Source organism: Zonotrichia leucophrys, chromosome 5 (assembly GCF_028769735.1).
Source record: "Zonotrichia leucophrys gambelii isolate GWCS_2022_RI chromosome 5, RI_Zleu_2.0, whole genome shotgun sequence".
NCBI lineage: Eukaryota > Metazoa > Chordata > Aves > Passeriformes > Passerellidae > Zonotrichia > Zonotrichia leucophrys.
In genome coordinates, this window is record NC_088175.1 from 24,254,902 (window position 1) to 24,272,994 (window position 18,093).

At 39.9% G+C, this 18,093-nt stretch overlaps 1 protein-coding gene across 1 annotated transcript; it reads right to left on the minus strand.

Moving 5' to 3' along the window:
- Positions 1 to 6,992: 6,992 nt before the first annotated feature.
- Positions 6,993 to 13,964, minus strand: GJD2 (gap junction protein delta 2). Its single transcript, XM_064714879.1, has 2 exons — positions 13,513 to 13,964; positions 6,993 to 12,917 (listed from the first exon to the last, which is right to left on the minus strand). The coding sequence occupies exons 1-2, from the start codon at positions 13,581 to 13,583 to the stop codon at positions 12,074 to 12,076; spliced, it is 915 nt and encodes a 304-aa protein (XP_064570949.1). The 5' UTR covers positions 13,584 to 13,964; the 3' UTR covers positions 6,993 to 12,073.
- Between the last annotated feature and the right edge of the window lie 4,129 nt (positions 13,965 to 18,093).

An 18,093-nucleotide genomic window follows, 5' to 3' on the forward strand; every position in this document is an offset into this window, starting at 1 on the left:
TAGGGACAGAGTTACATGTGCAAGGGCTGAGATACAGTCTATCATTTGAACTAACCAGGTTAATAAAATGAATTAAAACATAAAAAAGTAAAATAAATAAGTCTACCTGCTCCTTCATGTTTTTAGGAAATTGTAAATCAAATCTGGTCAAAATTTTCCAGATTTTAAGTTTTTGCTACGTTCTTTAAATAACACCGCTGTCAAAATGAATAGAATCATGGAAACTACACGATATATAGAATCTAATTTATTTTGCCTTTTAAATGAAAACTTTAGATGCAAATTACCTTAAATGCTTAGAAACCCTGCTGCCTTTACAGAAATCATGACATTCTTCCTGTTGATTTGGCCACAGAGCTTACTGTCTTGATCCAAGAAAGAAACTTAGTGCATGCCTTTGAAGGACAAAAGCTGTTTTATTAGCTGAGAATGGGATCTAAGAGTGTTGATAGGTATGGGATACTAAGAGTGTTGATAGTGATGGAATCTAAGAGTGCAGAAGAACCAGCCAAAATGTTTTAAGTCACCGACTCCAGGTCTCAAATCCTCTTCCCTGCAGGAGACTCCTCAGGACTGAATTCTTCAAGTGTCAAGCCAACTTTCACTCATGTTATTGTGAAATTCTTCCACTTAGTTGAGGAAACAACTGAAAAAAAGTATTTGACTACCCTTACAAAACAAGCAGAATGAACCTTCCCTATTTGCACAGCTCAACTTTCTCTTTCAAAATCTTCTCAATGTAGTTAAATCTCCTTCAGCACTTTGAAAGCTGTTAGAGGACATGGCGCAGATACAGCTGCAAAAAATTCAGTTTTTCCATCATGCATTTCTGCTATAAACTCTCAGAGAATCATAGGAAAGATTCTAAAAACTGCATCAGTACCTGACAAAATATTTTTATGTGATCAAAACTCATCTGCACACCCACAAAAGAAGAGAGAGAGATTAACAGCAGGTGGAGAAACTCAAAATACACTCTTCCCAATTACCGCCACACCCACCAAAGGAGCCAGCAGGCCATAAAGTACTCATCTCTATAAGAGCAGAGAGGTGCAGGAGTACAAAAGCAAGGAGAAGACCCAAACTAAAGATTCAAAGGAAGGATTGCTCTGTCTAGGCTTCTCTCAGAGCTGCCCTAGTAGAGGCTCAGCACCAAAGTCTGGATATTAAGACCATCAGCCTGAGTTATGACTACAGCATCATTTCATGCTTTTACCCTAGCTGAGGTGAGGGAATGTGCCTAAGGATATGGGATTTATCATGGGATGCAAAAGAAGCTCATTTATTCTGGGATGTTTAGGGGACAAGCCCAAGGTGGGGAAAGAAAGAGATCTAGACAATTTTGAGAGGAGCAAGTGTGTGGAAAAGAGGAGACAAAAATGCCAGTCAGGCACAGTTCTCTCCTTGGTATGCTTCTCTGGCCAGAGCCGCAGCTGACTTACTCAGCCTTTCCCATCTTCTTTCAAAATTTCTCTCAGTGAGGGACTCTGCTGAGTGTGTCTGTACCTGGGTGTGGGCAGCAGCAGCTGCAGTCAGACCCCAAGTCAGGAATTCCATGTGCCTATGTGGAATTCCTGGAGAATTCCAACTGGAGAGGCTTGAGGGAGTGAAACCCAGTGGCAGCTTTGGGTATGTGTGTGTGTGTGTCTCTGTGTGAGTGCAGGCTCTGCACCAGCAGCTGCAGTGAGGCTGCAGCCCCAGGGGCTCAGCAACCGAGGACACAGATCTAGTGGCAAACTGTACATGTATATATGTATATATATATATACACACACATACATATATATTTCACTGGGATATCTCCATGCCACACAACAGATGGAAGTGGGATGAGCTCCGCGTGAGTGTTCTGTGTCTGATCTGTGTAGCCAGCCACGTTTATGTGTGATGGATGTTCCTGTGTGTGCACCTGCACGTGTGCACCCGAGAATATCTGTTCAGTCTTGCTACTGGTTGGACATGGGGCATGAAACTTACCCATGTCAGGGCTGTCAGATCCAGCAAAGTATAAATTCACCACCCAATATGTTAGACATTTTTAGTGACTATCTTAATTCATTGTCCCAGTTCTTTAAATACTTTAAGTTACTCTCTTCTGACACTTGTTTAATTATAGCGTTGATAAATTCTATAAATTATTGCCAACTATTTTAAAGACTAATTGTCTTTTAAAAACCAATTTAAAGTATTTCTAGAGTGTACAGGCAACTATATTTTTCTTCTTTTGAAGACCTTTACATATTAGGATATTTATCTATTTAAGTATTTTCATCTTCCGTGTTGAACTATCCTGGAGCCCTGAGTATGATGAGTACGAGAAGTTTTATAAAAAGACTTTTAAAAAAGAGCACAGGGACAATAACATATTATGCTTATTAGTAATAAAAAAGGAAGTTCAGGAGGATGTTTGGGATTTTTACCTGTAGTGGTGTTTTTTTCCTAAATATAGGAGAACTTTTTAGAAAATGTTCTTCTTATTTTTTTTCAGTCTTCTCTCTAATTTGCATGTGACATTATGTTCTTTTCCAGACAAGTCTAAGGATTTCTAATTGACATTGACAGGGCCAACCTCACATTTCCTTAGGTAGAATTTAATGTGAAATATGTATTAATTCTGTAATGAGTCAGCATTTCTGGATGAAGGTTCCAACATAAAGAATTTTGCTCTGTGTATCTCTTAGCAACTGAGAAATTACAGTCTTCATTTCATTTTAAAACCCCTGTGTTTATTAAACCTTTTTTTTTTTTATTCACTATGGAGTGAATACATGAATTATCAAGGCTTGCCTTGGATTCTTGATAATTCAGCTGTCTTGCACAGGAAAAATGCACGATATTGTTCTGATGGATGATGAAAGAATCCCTAGACAAGCAAGACTTAGGGAATGCCAGGGTCTTTCAGTTGCTGAGCCTATTGCAGCCCCTGCAAAGGCACCAGCAGGCAGGAGAGAGCAGCAAGCACAATCCCAGGGCTCCCCAGAGCTGCTGGGTCCAGGGAACGGTCACATATGCGAGGTGACAGGCGCCTCTGAGAAGTGAGGACGGGGTGAAGGCAAGGACAAGCACAGCTTTCCTTCCCACTTCTCCTTAGCAGCAGAAAACTGGCAAAGCCAGCTCTTCCTGTTCTCTCTCCCTCCCTCCCCCGTGGTTTTGCTTAATGCTGCTGAGCAGTCTGGAGCCAGTTTTGTGTTCTTTAGTTCCTGAGGATATGAGCCACTGTCCTAGGATAAAACCTGAGAAAGCAGGCTGGCCTGAATGAGAGTTTTGCCTCTTGGTAGATATTGTGTGAAGAGATGCTGGCCAAAACAAATTAGAGAGATTAGCTGTTTTAATAGTTAAGCAAGTCATACAGTACCTTCAAGACAGACAGACAACCAGTGGCAACTCAGGTGTTAATTACAATATTTTCATACAGGATTGCAGCAGCCTTGCAGATCTCACAGCCCTATAGTGTCATTCATAGTCTAGCAGGGAACATTTCTAAGAAAAACTCTAGTTTGAATAGGACTGGTATTCTAAACACAGCTCCATTTTTGTATTTTTGTTTCAGAGGCTTTCACATTTGCTAAGGAGACAGCCTGGTCAAGGACCTCCTGACCATAATATTGGCAGAATTCCTTTCTTTCTCCTTTATTCAAAGCAAGGTCACTGTAACAAATATTCATAGGCTTTTCAGTACTGAAAGGAATCAAATATCCAATGCTGCAGAGTTCCTTGGCACGCTGTATTGCTATAAACTCTAATACTGCAAAGTGTAAGGTTCTATTCCAATGGTGCCACAGTTTCAATGTATCAAATTTGACACCTTTTCAATAAAATAGGCTAAATTTAGATAACCATATGCTCATGCTGACAAACTAGCTTCCCCCTGATATGTGTTTTCATGAAAGAGTACAAGAGGGCCTCAAAGTTTAATTAGTCTTAGATTAATTCAAAATATTGTATTAGTTTACAGAAGAAAGGTCAAATTGTTGAGCAAACAGCAGGAATGAATATTTTTTACTCAATGCACAAAGATTCAGCTGTAAAAATTCCATTAATGTTAATAGGAGTCATGCTGCCAAACTCAAGAATCACGCTATAAATATTTTATCTGTCTGTGCTCTTACTGCGGTCTAATAAAACATGTACAATGAAAGCCCTTTTTCTCCTGACTACCTGCTAAGCAAAGTTGAAGAGTACACACATATGAACAAAGCAGCACTACTCTGCACAGGGACAGCCTCACCTTGACTCCTGTTGCAGTTTTGGGCAGCACAATACACAAAAGACATAAAAGGTTGTTAGAGAGTGTGCAAAGAAAGGCCACGAGGATGGGGAAGGCTCTGGAGGGCAGCTGAATGAGGGGTGGCTGAGGTCACTTGTTCTACTCAGCCTGGAGAGAAGGAGACTCAGGGCAGGCCTCATTGCAGCCTGCAGCTTCCTTGTGAGGGGATGGGGAGGGGCAGGCTCTGCTCTCTTCTCTGTGGTGGCCGTGACAGACCCGAGGGAATGCCATGAAACTGAGGGGAAGTTCAGACTGGACATCAGGAAAAGGTTCTTCACTCAGAGGAGGGCTGGGCACTGGAACAGGCTGCCCAGGGAAGGGTCACAGCACCAGCCTGGGGCAGCTCAAGCAGTGTTTGGACACAGCTCTCAGGCACAACGTGTGACCCAAGGGGTGTCCTGGGCAGGGCCAGGGGTTGGACTGCATGATCCTTATGGACCCCTTCCAAATCAGCATATTCTGTGACTCCGTGAAGTATTTTATCAATGGAGATGTATTTATAATTTGTGCTTCAGCAGCTTAAGATGGGCAAGTGTCACAGTTACATTTCAATCTTTGCATCATTTTAAGAGATTTTTAAACAACTGTTTGAGAAACTAAAAATGCAATGTTTTTAAAGAAGTCCTTCTTATTAGTAACACTGGCTTTTTCTTAGTATGACTCCCAACAATATACAATGATAATGTATTCACTTTTGTGTTATTAGGCCATAAAGACTGATTTAATTCAGTGTATGTTATTTATAAGATCAACGTCACTCTAAAATTCACTTCTTGTTCAATGTGCCTCATTAAGCTTTATTATTCTCTTGATTATTCATGCTCTGTGGTCCTATTGGTTCAAAGTAAGCTGAAATTTGAACTATAGATCACATAGATGAAGGCAGATAAAATTTTCAGTCTCTGTTAACAAAAAAGTTACATTAATAAATGCAGGAGATATAATTTCTAAAATTGGAATAATAATTAAATTAGGTTTTAATTTTTAAACAATACTCCCACAAACTAAATAAAACATAATTGGATGGCTTGTGCATGTTTTTTGAAAAATTCTATATTTGCTGATATTTTAAGAATTATAATACCTTAACATATGTGCAGAATCTGAGTTAATAATAATAATAATATTTTTAAAAGAAAACCAGAAAAATTACAGTTCCCTGTAGTAGTATGAGACACAATCCAAACAACAACCAGAATATTAAACTGAAGAATACATCAAGAAAATTTGCACCATATAGATTTTAAAAATATAAATAAATAAAAACCCAAACCTCAAATTATGACACTAATATAAACAAGTAATTGGTTTTTTTAAAATGTGCTTTAAACTTTTTATAAACAGAGGAACTTCAAAAGTTTCATGAGAGATAAATATGAAGAATTTCACTTTTGGAAAATTAGTACAAACATATATAGCAAATGTAACAAATTATTTCCTTGTTTCTACCAATTATGTTTCCACTTGCACTTGAGAAAATGGGGGTAAAGATTTGAATGCGTTTTCTTTCTGTATATGCAAACTAAATATTGCTCAATTAACACTTACTGGTGGGCATTTAACAATATCAGATGTGGACTCCTCTCAGAATTGTACATATGTAGAATTATACATGTTCTTACACAAAGAACATTGCTAGAACAGGTCTCGCCTTCTTTTTTCAAAGGAGTTAGTAAAGAAATTCCTACAGCCCTTCTCTTTCTTCAGAACCCCTGAATCTCTTTCACCTGATTATCACATACAGTGCAAATGTGGAAGCCCCTTTATTTGAGTGCTTTTGGCCTTGCAGTAACTCCATTCATAACATGCTCATCACAAGTCACCCTTTAATGTGCAGCTTTAAGTCTGGTTGCTCCATTAAAGCCTGCTTGATATCCATGTCAAGCACCACCTGTTTTCTGGCAGGCAGGTTTTCTGGTGGCAAAATGGTTTTCCTTACAGAGCATTCGTGCATTTTCAAAAAGAAAGCCCCAGAAATTAGGGGTGAAGCTAGGGGCATCACTATTCACAATGGCTTTGGACATTGTAATGCACTATTTAAGTTATTCAAAGTAAAACTGGAAAATAGTTGGAAATAATTTCTAGAAACATTTTGCTTACATAAGAGATAATGCAAAGAATCTTGTATATTTGCTCGGAATATGTTCTGAATATGCTTTAATACCTAAACTGTTAATAAGTAGGGGAAAGTAAGCCCATAGCACACCTACTTTTCTCTAATGCCCACAAATCCTTACTTTTTCCCCCCAGTTTTGCTGTTATGCATTTCCTTAAAGTTATCTCTTCACAATATGTACTTCTAATATGTTAAAAAATCTCTGCTCAGTGCAAATTTAAAAATATAAAGGATTTGACAAACAAACATCATAATTGAAAAGGAAACCATCTCTTCCAAATGTAAGATTGCTTTACTGGTACAAATAATTTTCTGTTTTAGCATTCCTCAAACAAAACCCCATATTGTTAGCAGATTTAAAATATAGGATTAATGATTATAACATGTTTCAAAAAATAAAGAGCTGATTTCAAACAGTAATCTTTTAACCTTTCTCTGAAAAAAAAAATGAAAACACCAATCACGATTTCATTGGAAACTTCACAAAATATTTCAAAAATGAAAGTTAGACTTAATTAATTATGTGCCATGAAATATATTTATAGATTGTATGGAGAAAATGCTGTCTTCATGAAAGAAACGAAAGTCAAGATTTGTGTAATCACTTTAGGGTGTATTAATCATTATCCAGGTACTGGTAACCCTTCTATGTCCTTGTTTGCCACACTATATATGCAAAAAATAGATGGATTAACACCTTACTTTCACATTCTGTTGAATACAAGAGTAATTCTCACTTTGAGGGGATATCAGAAAGTAATTTTCTATGTAGGTCTCCATAACCTAGAGATCAGATTCATCCTGTATTTCCTGCACCACCACAAAAAAGCTGATAGATTTTTATGTTGTGAAGACAAGCCTCTTAAAAGCTGTCACTTGGAGAGACACCTGCTCAGCTAAACTCTCTAAAGAAATTGGTGCAGCCCATAGCCCCAGAAAGCAGAGGAAAAGGGTGATTGTTGGGGGTTTTTGCATGTTAAATATCCAGTCATGTCATTGGATCTAGTTCAGTTTCTAACTGTCTCTGGATATGGGACTTCTGTATCCATCTTTGCAGTTCAATCTGTAACACACTAATTCAGTTTAGACAAAATCTTTTAATGATCTTGCAAACATTTAGCTTTACATATACATATCCATATGCGTGGTTTATTTTTAATGCAGTGCCAGGGAATACTCCATATCTGCACCTATCTAATGGAAGTCTTGATTGACTTCTTCAGTACATTTTAATAGACATAATATGAAGCATTTCCTAGCCCAATTTTTCTTCATAGAGATACTATCAGAATTTCATTGAGAGGATGCTGATGTTTAGGATTAGTAGCTGATACTAACTTAGTGTGTTTTCTGAAAGCTTACAATAAAATAGAATTTCTGGAAAGAACATTCCAAAATATCCAGAGATAGGTGTGCAACACAGAAATGCTGTAATCTTTCCTGTTAATCTCAGGAAATAAAAATGTTTCACCCAGCTGGGAATTGGTCCCACAGAAAATGAAGTCTTGTCATTAAATTCATGAAGTACCAGACCAGACACTAAATACTGAAAACATATGTCTGTGTTCTCCTCATATGACCCAATTTTTTAATTCCCATTTCCATACTTGTACACCAAACAAAGGCTTCTAACCTTTTTTGCTGAAGGAGCAATGTGAAACAGTTATAAAATAAAGCCAAAAGAAGGCAGGCACGATGTCCACCTGATCCGACCTCTTGCCCTGAAAAAAAATGTAATCTTTTAAAAATGCAGGAAAATAATTCTTCCTCACATTTAACATTTCACGTACATCTTCTCCTGCGGTTCTCTACATAGCAGCATTTTGTCCTACCCTGTTAGGTACAATGCCAGGAAAGCATTGCACCCACTCTGAAGATTCTGACTGTTTCATACTTCTTTAGTGGAAAACGAAGTAAAACCCATCTGACCACTTCTGTGATTCATTAATCTCAGTTGATCTCTCTGTTCTTCAGTTTTCCCTTCAAAAAGATGAAAACCCTTACATTTTTTCAGTCAGAGGTCTCTAAAACTAAACTCTTTATGGGACCAGTGAATTCAATTTCCCTGTGTAAAAATGCTACACATAAAAATGCAGCTAGTTTTCATTGAGAAAAAAAATTTCCTCTTTTGAAAAATATTTTAATCAACTCTCCTTGTACCTTATACATATCTGGTGACATGATTCATAGCCCCTATGTAAATAGGTTTTGAAATTCACACAGGTGTGGAATGCACAAGGTCAAGTCTATATAGAAATGAAATCATGTAAATATTTTATGTGCAATTTAAAATTCCTTGAAACTAATGATTTATTAGATTCTGTAGCAATTTTCCATAGGAGCTTAGTGAATATAGCATTAATGTTTGCACTTATCATGACACATAATGTTGTCCACGAGTGCAAAACAATGCAAACAATGAAGAAAACAAACATTAACTCAATTTTCAATTTTAATGTCTGATCCTTACAGAGATGCCAATGGTGAGATCAATTTATTTCACTGAGGCAGGAGCAAGACCTAAGTAGTCAGTAATGTGCTCTTCAGCTTCATGTTCACTCAGTTCTGTTCAGTTAACACACTTTTCCATTGCTGTGACAATTTTAAAGCATTTATTCTGTAAATGAATAGTCAGCTTTCATGCAAACAGTCCATTAGCATTAATCATATGATTCTCACATACATTGACAAAAAAAGTGTTTGCTATATTTCTCTTGTCCATGACAAATGAGTAGTTGGTAAGAAATGAAAAATAACAATTTAAAAGGAAGGTTAGAATAACTGATCTCTTGACATATTTCATCTCATTTGAAATATGAAAAGCCATATTCCAAGTATGGTGGATGATGGTGTTTCTGTTGATCAAAATATAAGTCTTTGCCTACTTTATGACTGATCCTGTTATATAAATCATCATTTACATTTCCTAATATTCTTCTCTTTGGACAAATCCAAAGAATCCCAACTTACTGGATTACAAATGTGTAACTACATTTAAAAAAAAATTAACTGATTCACTTGCATTGACAAATATAAACAGATACTTTCTATATATTACCTTAGAATTTTAAGGTATTAAAATCTTATCGCTTTCAAGACATGCACCTTCACTAGAGTTTGACTGAAAACTGCTATGCAGCCACTGGAAAAAACTTGCATTAAGGCTTCTGCCTAACAGGAAAATATGCTGAACCTGAAGCAAAGCCCACTGAAGTTGTTTTTTCAACTTTGATTTGCACTGGATCAAGCACTTTGCACACAATCTCTCATTTCTTCAAAATTAAAGGAGTGTTTATGGCTGTCAAAGAGTATGTTCTCTTTCAATATCTGTTCAAAATGAGATTTTGAAAACCATCCCAGGACTCTGCAAAATAAAAATCAGACTTGGATTTGTGAGTCAAATAATAATCTTCAGAAGCTTGTTATTTTGCAGATGGAGATTTTAGCTGCCATGTTGTCCTTCTAAAAATAACATGCAGTTTTCCAGTGAGCATGCAGTCAACTAGCAATATCAGTGTGCGTTTTTATCACAAAGAATTTGAGAAATCCATCTTTAGAGGTTTCTATAATCAAATCAGGGACACTTAAATTTATACATAAGGAAAAATATATTTAAAATCTTTAAAAACATGACACATCTTTGATGCTTCACAGTGGAAGAAAAAAGACAACAGATGAATGTGATAATGGATAGACTATCTAAGAATTAATCAACATTTTTTAAAGTGACAATGCTGGCAAACGACAAGAATGGAATGTTAAGGTATTTGTTGTAAGCCAAGAGGAAAAGATTTATATGCATCATCTCCAAGCCAATATATAATAAAATCCATTTTCAGGCTTGACAAAAAATACAATCAAAAGGCCATTTGTGACTCTGAGCCCACATCTCCTTCTTATGTTATAAAGTACCCACAGATTTTCCAGCACCATTTTGGCCCTTTTCTTTAAAGGGCAGATACTATTTAGTTAGAAATGCACTTGTATGTTTTTTAGTCCTGATCCAACTCCTACTGTTGCCAGAGAAATATTTTCTGTTGAATTCAGAAGGAATTTTAAAAATGTTAAAAAAAATCATTAAGTAAACCTTAGTATTCTATTCTATATTAAGATAATTGCTGTTAACAGAGATTCATTTGAGACTGCCCCAGTGGCTTACCAGTAAGTTGATGGGACACGAACAACATATTTCTTAAACCAGCTGTAAGGCAGAAAAGCTGAGGTTACTGTTTGGATTCCCTGATGAAAAGCTGCAATTGTTCCATTTATGGGTAAATGTATTCTGGCTATTCCTAGAGTGACCTTGGCAGCCGACTATGTTGCCCTTAGTGTCAGCAGAAAGAAGGCTGTTGGTGTCAGTGGGCTTTGGATCAGGCTTTAAAGACAGAGGAAGCTTGCTTAAGGAGGAAAACAGGCATAAAAAACAGTCCTGATTTCCCAGGTTTTGTCGCTTAGAGTTTAGAATACCAACAAGACATTTTAAACCCTGAAGAATAATTGTTGTAAGTCAATTATTTTAACCCTGTAAGTTTTTTTACAATTGTATACAAGAATAAAGAAGAAATTTCTCTGGCTTACAAAAAAAAAAAGGCAAGTATTTATTTATCAATAGATACTTTAGCTGCTTTTTACACCATTGCAATGACTGAACAAATAGCATAAAATAAAAGAAAGAGAGTATAAAATCAATTCACTCCAGCTGGTATCCCAAGACAACATTTTGACTAAGTACAGAGTTAGATGTTTCAAGTATGGCACTTATATAAATAAGAGCAGAGAAAAGATGATATATTCACAGTAAAATGCAATGAACTCTCTTCCTTTGGTATGTGTGTCATCATAGGTGATTGTAGGTAAATGCATAACTCAGCTGGCATGAACCAACTCTATCTTATTCATGCACATATTAGGGAATCAATCAAAAAGTACTGATATATTCTGCAGGTCACAACTAATGCAAGATGTTTAAGGTCTCTGGTGTGTGTGTATGTGTGTGTGTGTGCGCACATGTGTGTGTTTGTGTGTGTGTTTGTGTGTGTGTTTGTGTGTGTGTGCGGACAGGCAAAGAAAAAATGGCAAAATTATATTCAGCATTTATTTTTAGCATGACTAATTGATGCACAAACCATGATAGAAAATAGCTAGTAATACACACCAGGAATAAAGTCTGTGATTTAGACAAATAAAATAAGACATCTGTGAGATACGTGAACGCAGATATCCTGACTGAGCTGTGGTTAGGTTCCTTACAGTGTGCTTATCCTCTTTTTAAAACATGCTTATGCCTGCACATTGCAACAGTGTCCCCCACCCCACCCCATATAGAGCATCCTTGCAGAGTTTTTGATATGAACATTCTACACATTTACAACAATTAGTCAGACAATTCAAAGTGTAAACATCCTAATGACGACCAAAAAGCTGCTTCACTGACAGATAAAACCCAATCATTAGAAAGAAAAGTAGGAATAATAGTAGCTGTGCTGTAAGGCTAGGTCAAGCATGGTTTTATAGCTGTTTTTCAGTCTTTTATATAGTGCTGCATTTTGCAGCTAGTTCAGTAAGTGGAGATCCAATACCTTAATGGCTTTCTTGGTGGTTTGATAAAATGCTTGCCTAAGCAATGTACCTTTCTCTAATGGTATCTGGGTCTGTTCCACCTGGCACAGTGTTTCAGTTCTGTCACAGCCTCACACATAAGCTGAGTCACTTGACTGAGTCCTGCCGAAGTTAGGCATGCTCATTCTTGGCAGGTCCTTATTTCTGATTTCATATATGGATTTCCTTTTTGCCTGTACTCCTCTCACTGCCATTTTGATCTTTCTCCAGCCCAAGTGGTTCAGTTCTGCCAAATTAAGCACCACACAAATCCCACTGACAGCAAACATGAATACCAAGAATACAGTCTTCTCAGTGGGTCTAGAAACATAGCACTCTACTTCTTTAATGCAAGGGTATCTGTCACATTCGTACATGGAAGGGACATTGAATCCATACAGAAAATACTGTCCCACTAAGAATCCAATCTCTAGGGCATTTCGAAAGACCACTTGGATGATATAAAATCGAGAAATGCCTTCTTGCCTCCTCATCTTTGATTTTGTAGTTCTGATAGCAGGATTGGGGATTTCCTTCACTTCTAAGCAGTCTGGTTCTGCCTCTTTGGTGGAGTTCTCAGTGTTTTGCAGCACCCCATTGACAATCGTGTTCTTGATTTTCTTACTGTCCTCACGCTTCATTGAATCCTGGTCCCTTTCCAAGGTAAGGAAGACAGTGGAGTACCTCCGTTCCCTTTGTTTAGCAGACTGGTGAACGGAGTACGTTATGAAGCACAGGCTGGGAGTGCACACCATGATGATCTGGAACACCCAGTACCTTATGTGAGAAATGGGGAAAGCCTGGTCATAACAAGCCTGGTTGCAGCCTGGCTGCAGCGTGTTACAGACAAACATCGTTTGCTCGTCATCGTACACCGTCTCCCCTACAATGGCCACAATGAGAATTCTGAAGATCACCACCACGGTCAGCAGGATCCTGCAACAGAGAAGCCCGTCAGTGCGCGCCGCCGCCGCGCGGCCGGGAGCTGTCCAGTGCTGACCGGGCCCCGGACGCGGCACGGGCACCGCGAACGGGCCCCGGCACGGCGATCCGGCCCCGCTTCGGCGCGGGAGGCTCGCAGGCTGCGCGGCATCGCCTCGGCGCTGCCGGGTGCCACAGACCGGCGGTCAGAGCCGGCCCCCACCCGGCCCCTCTGGCCAAAGTGCGGCCCCACGGGCCCCCGGGAGCACGGCCGGGAAAGGAGCGGGGCTGCGCCGGCAGCGGGACCCCGATGGCAGTAGGGTCTCCCCGACGACCGCCCCGTGCCCCACGGCTCCTCGGGGACAAGGACGGCGGCGCTTGCGGTGTCCCCGCGGCTCCGCGCCCCGTGCCGCATACCAGCCTCCCCAGCACACACACACACACACACACGGAACACACACACACACACACTCACACACACACACCCACACAGAGCACACGCGAGCTCCAGGCACACCCCGAAAGAGCCCGGCCGAAGGGCACCGCGCACCCGGGGCTCGGACAGGAGGGGACCCCCCCGTGCTCCCCGGATCTCTCCCGCGACCCTTACCTCCCTATCATAGTAGAATGCTGCTGCACGGCAGCTTCCAGTAGCCTCTCTAGAATAGTCCATTCCCCCATCGCTGTTCATCCGGAGACAAAGACTTTGGCAAGCGTAGGGGATCTCTTCACTTCTGCCTTTTTCACCCCTCCTATTTTTTTTTTTTTTTTTTCGGGGGAGGGAAAACAAACCCAAGAGCAGCCCGTCTCTCCTGCCCGCAGTCCGGTGGCGGGAGGGCGGCTGGAGGCGCAGCCTTGCCGAGGGTTCCCGGCTCGGCTCGGCTCGGCTCGGCTCTGCGGGGCTCGGCGGCCGCCACCGGCCCGGCCCGCTCGGCTCGTGGCGCGGCGCGGCGGGCGGACCGGCGGCGTGGAGGGAGGAAGGTTGGCTTTAATGTCTTGCTGCCTCTAATCTGCCTTTAAGTAGTCTCCGCTTGCGTCACTGACAGGTTGGTGGAGAGCAGCCAAAAGCAGCGCTCGGATTTTCTCGTTTTTATTATTCCGGTGAATACAAACAAATAAATGCAATAAAAATAAATGAAATAAATCAACGGAGGAGGAGGAGGAGGAGGGAGGGCGGAGGAAGGGCTGCCCCAGCAGGCACGAGGCTCTCTGTGCAGCCTCCTTGCCGGAGCGCTCCGGCCGGGCGCCCGCTGCCCCTCCGCCCCCGCCCGCCGGCACAGCCCGCTCCGCCCGGAGCGCAGCCCCGCCAGCACCGGGACCCGCTGCCCCGCCAGCACCGTCCCCGCTGCCCCGCCAGCACCGTCCCCGCTGCCCCTCCAGTACCGGCCGCGCTGCCCCGCCAGCACCGGCCCAGCAGCCCCGCCAGTACCGGCCCCGCTGCCCCGCCAGCACCGGGACCGCAGCCCCAGGGCGGGAGCGCTACTCGGCGGCCCCTCCAGCCACGGGCCCCTGGCCGGGGGTCCCTGGGGTTGCTGGGCTTCGCCTCACTCCTAGAGATCAAAACAGCGGTGGAATACAGCAGTGACCTTACTTGTTAGAACTGCTAAGCTCTGGAAGATATTCGACTTCAAATTGCATCTTTATTCTCCCCTGATTACAGTTATAAGAGTCACTGCAGGGAAATGAAGCTCATTCATACCCATCTCAGAGAATTCTGAGACTAAGACTGTATTTATGCTAGAAAAGACACCGAATCTTCATGCAAAGCATCTCTAAACAGTACAAGAAAAAAATATCTTGAATAAATCCTGCACGTTTTGTTCTCATAAACTGTGTTTAAAATATTTTTTATCTTACAGATACCCTTACAGACTGTACCTGAGACATCACCAAACATTTCCACACAAAACATTGGTACCAATTGGAATTGACTTCTCCAGTGAAGCAGTGTAAAATATATTCTCGTGTTCTGTATATTTACAAAATAATCAAGTAAACCTTCACACCTGCTCAACTAATCTCATTAAAGAACAACATAAGAAAAATTCTTATCGGTCTTACCATAATATTCCTACATTGAACTCAGTAAAATCAAATTCTTTTTAAAGTGGAACTGCATAGGTAGTAATAAATAATGTAGTCCTTTTTTATTTCCAGCTCATAAACCACATGTTATATTAAAGATGTTAAGTGATTTCTGAATAAATGGGACCATGCTTCATCTGTGCAAGAGGGCATCTGTATGCTTTAGACTCCCCAAGGTTTGTTGTCTTTTCATTAGGACTATGCAGATGGTCTCTGCTTCACGTGATACTGGGTCAGTTGACTGATTGAATTAGGAAAGTATCAAACAAGAGAGGATCGGTGAATACACAGAAATTGAGAGATTTTTATTCTCTCCCAGTCAAGAGCCTTTGGATTTTTGTATATTGTTTCTAAAAATTGCTTCTGCAACACCAAAGCTAAAAAGAAGAGGTTGGTGTTTGGTTTGGTTGGTTTTAAGAGGACTGTGTTATCTATCCAGCTACCCTGACAACTGAGTGTCTCATATAGACCAAAATTGTCTGTTTGCAGATGAATCTGAAAAAGAGAAATCAAAGCAGTAAGGGAAGAAGTAAGGCATGTGTAGAAGGAGAGAGGGCAGGGAATATGCTAAGAAGCTAATGATGATAATCCTATTTAGCACACCAAACACAGGGGAAACCCATGATAGAAGCTACTGAAGAGAGGAGAGAAGATTTTGATTCATAGACAAACAACAGAATTTCTACAAAGGAATGCTGTTCCCTGATACTGGGATAGAAAACTCTTTTATCTGAGCTTTTAGGACCCTTAAATGAAAAGGAATTACATTCTGATCATATAAAAAACTGGTCTATTAATTAACAGTTAGTCAGTGCTTGCATTGTGTTCCTGGTGGCCCAGTTATGAAGACAAGGAGGGGAAATATCATAAATGAATGCTGAAAACATATAAACATTGTTATCCAATTGCTTTTGATTTAAAAATAGTTTAAAGTCAAATTCTTTCAGATCTTCTTTTACAGGAGAGGCATCTCATTCTGGAATACCTGATATCTCTTTTTTCCACAGTAACCTCATATGCCACCCTGCAACCACATTCACACGTAGGATACTTGTCCTTCCTCTTGAGAAAATTTACGGGACTTCAGACCTTGGTGAGTTTTGAAAAAAAAATTCAGTGAGAAGGTCAACATTCATTTTACATGGCTAAAAATTTCAAAGGAAGTTTCTATACCTCAAATTTACATTTATGATTTCTGAGGCTTTGAATTTCTGTCCTTTATCTGAGGCCTGACTTGCTGTCAAAATAGAAGTAATAAGAATCAACATGATGTTCTCTGAATGTTTTACACAAGAGTGAAAGTGTATGAAGAATACAATTAACTGCATTTCCATTATCCTTTATGTGAGACAGCAACCTCTGGACTTAGCTGACAAATTGTCTAAATCAAAAAGTGCTCAGACTATGTATAGTTAATACTGTAAGTTGTAGACATAAGAAGTTTTGGGTGGTAGGGTGTATTTTTGTTCCTCTTGGTTTGCATTCAAAGAGAATAAGTATTCCTGATCCATCCAAATTCAGCATAAACTTTGTCATTCCTAACAGGATCTCAAACAAGCTTTGCAAAAGGAAATTCAGGCCGCATGTGTTCAAAGACACCAGTGCCGTGATATTAATTTCTGATGAAGTAATGTAGACTAAGTTGATCTTGGATTAGGTCTGGAGAATGAGACTGAATGTGTCCTCAGTTTGAAGCCAAACTGAGGTTAATCTGTCTGTAAGAAGCTGTAGGCCAGATTCTCTCTAAGAAATCCAGCCCTTTTGCCCTGATCTGGTTTTGTAAAGGGTCTGGAGAGCAATCAAGTCTTGTAGGATGCACATTCCTCAAGGATGGAACTGAGAGCAGAACTGACACATTTGGCTTGTCTGTCAGACCCCCTGCAATCTGCACGTGGAGAGCACGACAGGGTCAGGATGAGGCAGCCACATGGCTAGTGCTGTAATACAGTGTGCTAAACAGCATTATTCCCCTGCTTCCCTGCTTTCTCTGCTGAGGTTTACCAATGTAAAAACACAGTACAGATCTTACATGAGCCTTCCACACTCACTGCCTCCTTCCAAAGTTACACATTCATCCTAAATTTACACCAAATATTTCATCTTAAAATGAATCAGTTATTAGTACTGTGCCAACAATCTCCCTCAATGCAATTTTTGCAGCTGCTTGCAGTGGATCCATCATCATAGCATATGAATATATATCATATTTATATTCTAAAATTGCATGGCAAATGACCCCATTTCATTGTTACATTGGAAACCACTATTTCCACCATTTGTAGCAAACTTGGAGCAAATTACTTAAATAAATTTAAATTAAATTAAATAAATATAGGCTATTAATAAATGGAGTTAATATAATATAATGTAATATAAATAATGGAGTTTTCTTTTTGCGGTTTTTTTGAAAAATTACATTGCGCTATAGCTGTATAATGTATAATGCGACTGCATTTGCTAACTAGTGTCACAAAAGAGAGATTTTTCAGCATTACTGTCATAAAGCTTTAGAACATTCTTTGGAAGGTTCTACAATAAATGTTTCACTTCTGATAGTATTTGGTGCAGTCCATGAAATCTAAGTCATTAGCTACTAAACTGAAAATATCTTTTTAAGACCTCTCATAGCCATCTGCTATGCTCTGTTTTCATTTGGTGCCATGTGTGTATTAATGAAATGATTGCATCAGATTAAATCTTTGATTCATAAAATCATCTAGGTCATCTGCTTCTACCTACATTTTCTCATTAAAATAAGCATTTGTGTGTACATTCCCTCCCCACTGTATGAGTACAACTCTAGCTACAGTTAGCTGCTGAATGTAGATCTTAATAAGAAATCCCTCTCCATGTCTTTTTCTCATATGAAATTCCCTCAAAGGATAACTCTAGTATATCACAGCAGAGAAAGTGTATTTTCCCCACAGTTTTGAAAGTAATGACTTCCCAAAAGGTAAAAGATTTGGATGTGCTAACGACTTCAGTCCTTGACAAGAGAAAGCAACATTGCAAGAATATTTATTTTGCTGCCAGGAAATGGGTAGCACACTCTTCCCATCAGTCAGCAGTGTTTGTGTCAAAGCTGTCAATTGCAGGGTGGGCTCCT

Bases quoted from the DNA above. Each gene is read 5' to 3' on its own strand.
- GJD2 (XM_064714879.1), bottom strand. From the start codon at position 13,583: ATGGGGGAATGGACTATTCTAGAGAGGCTACTGGAAGCTGCCGTGCAG. The intron at 12,918-13,512 runs GTAAGGGTCGCG...TCTCTGTTGCAG, and splicing joins CATTCTACTATGATAGGGAG to GATCCTGCTGACCGTGGTGG.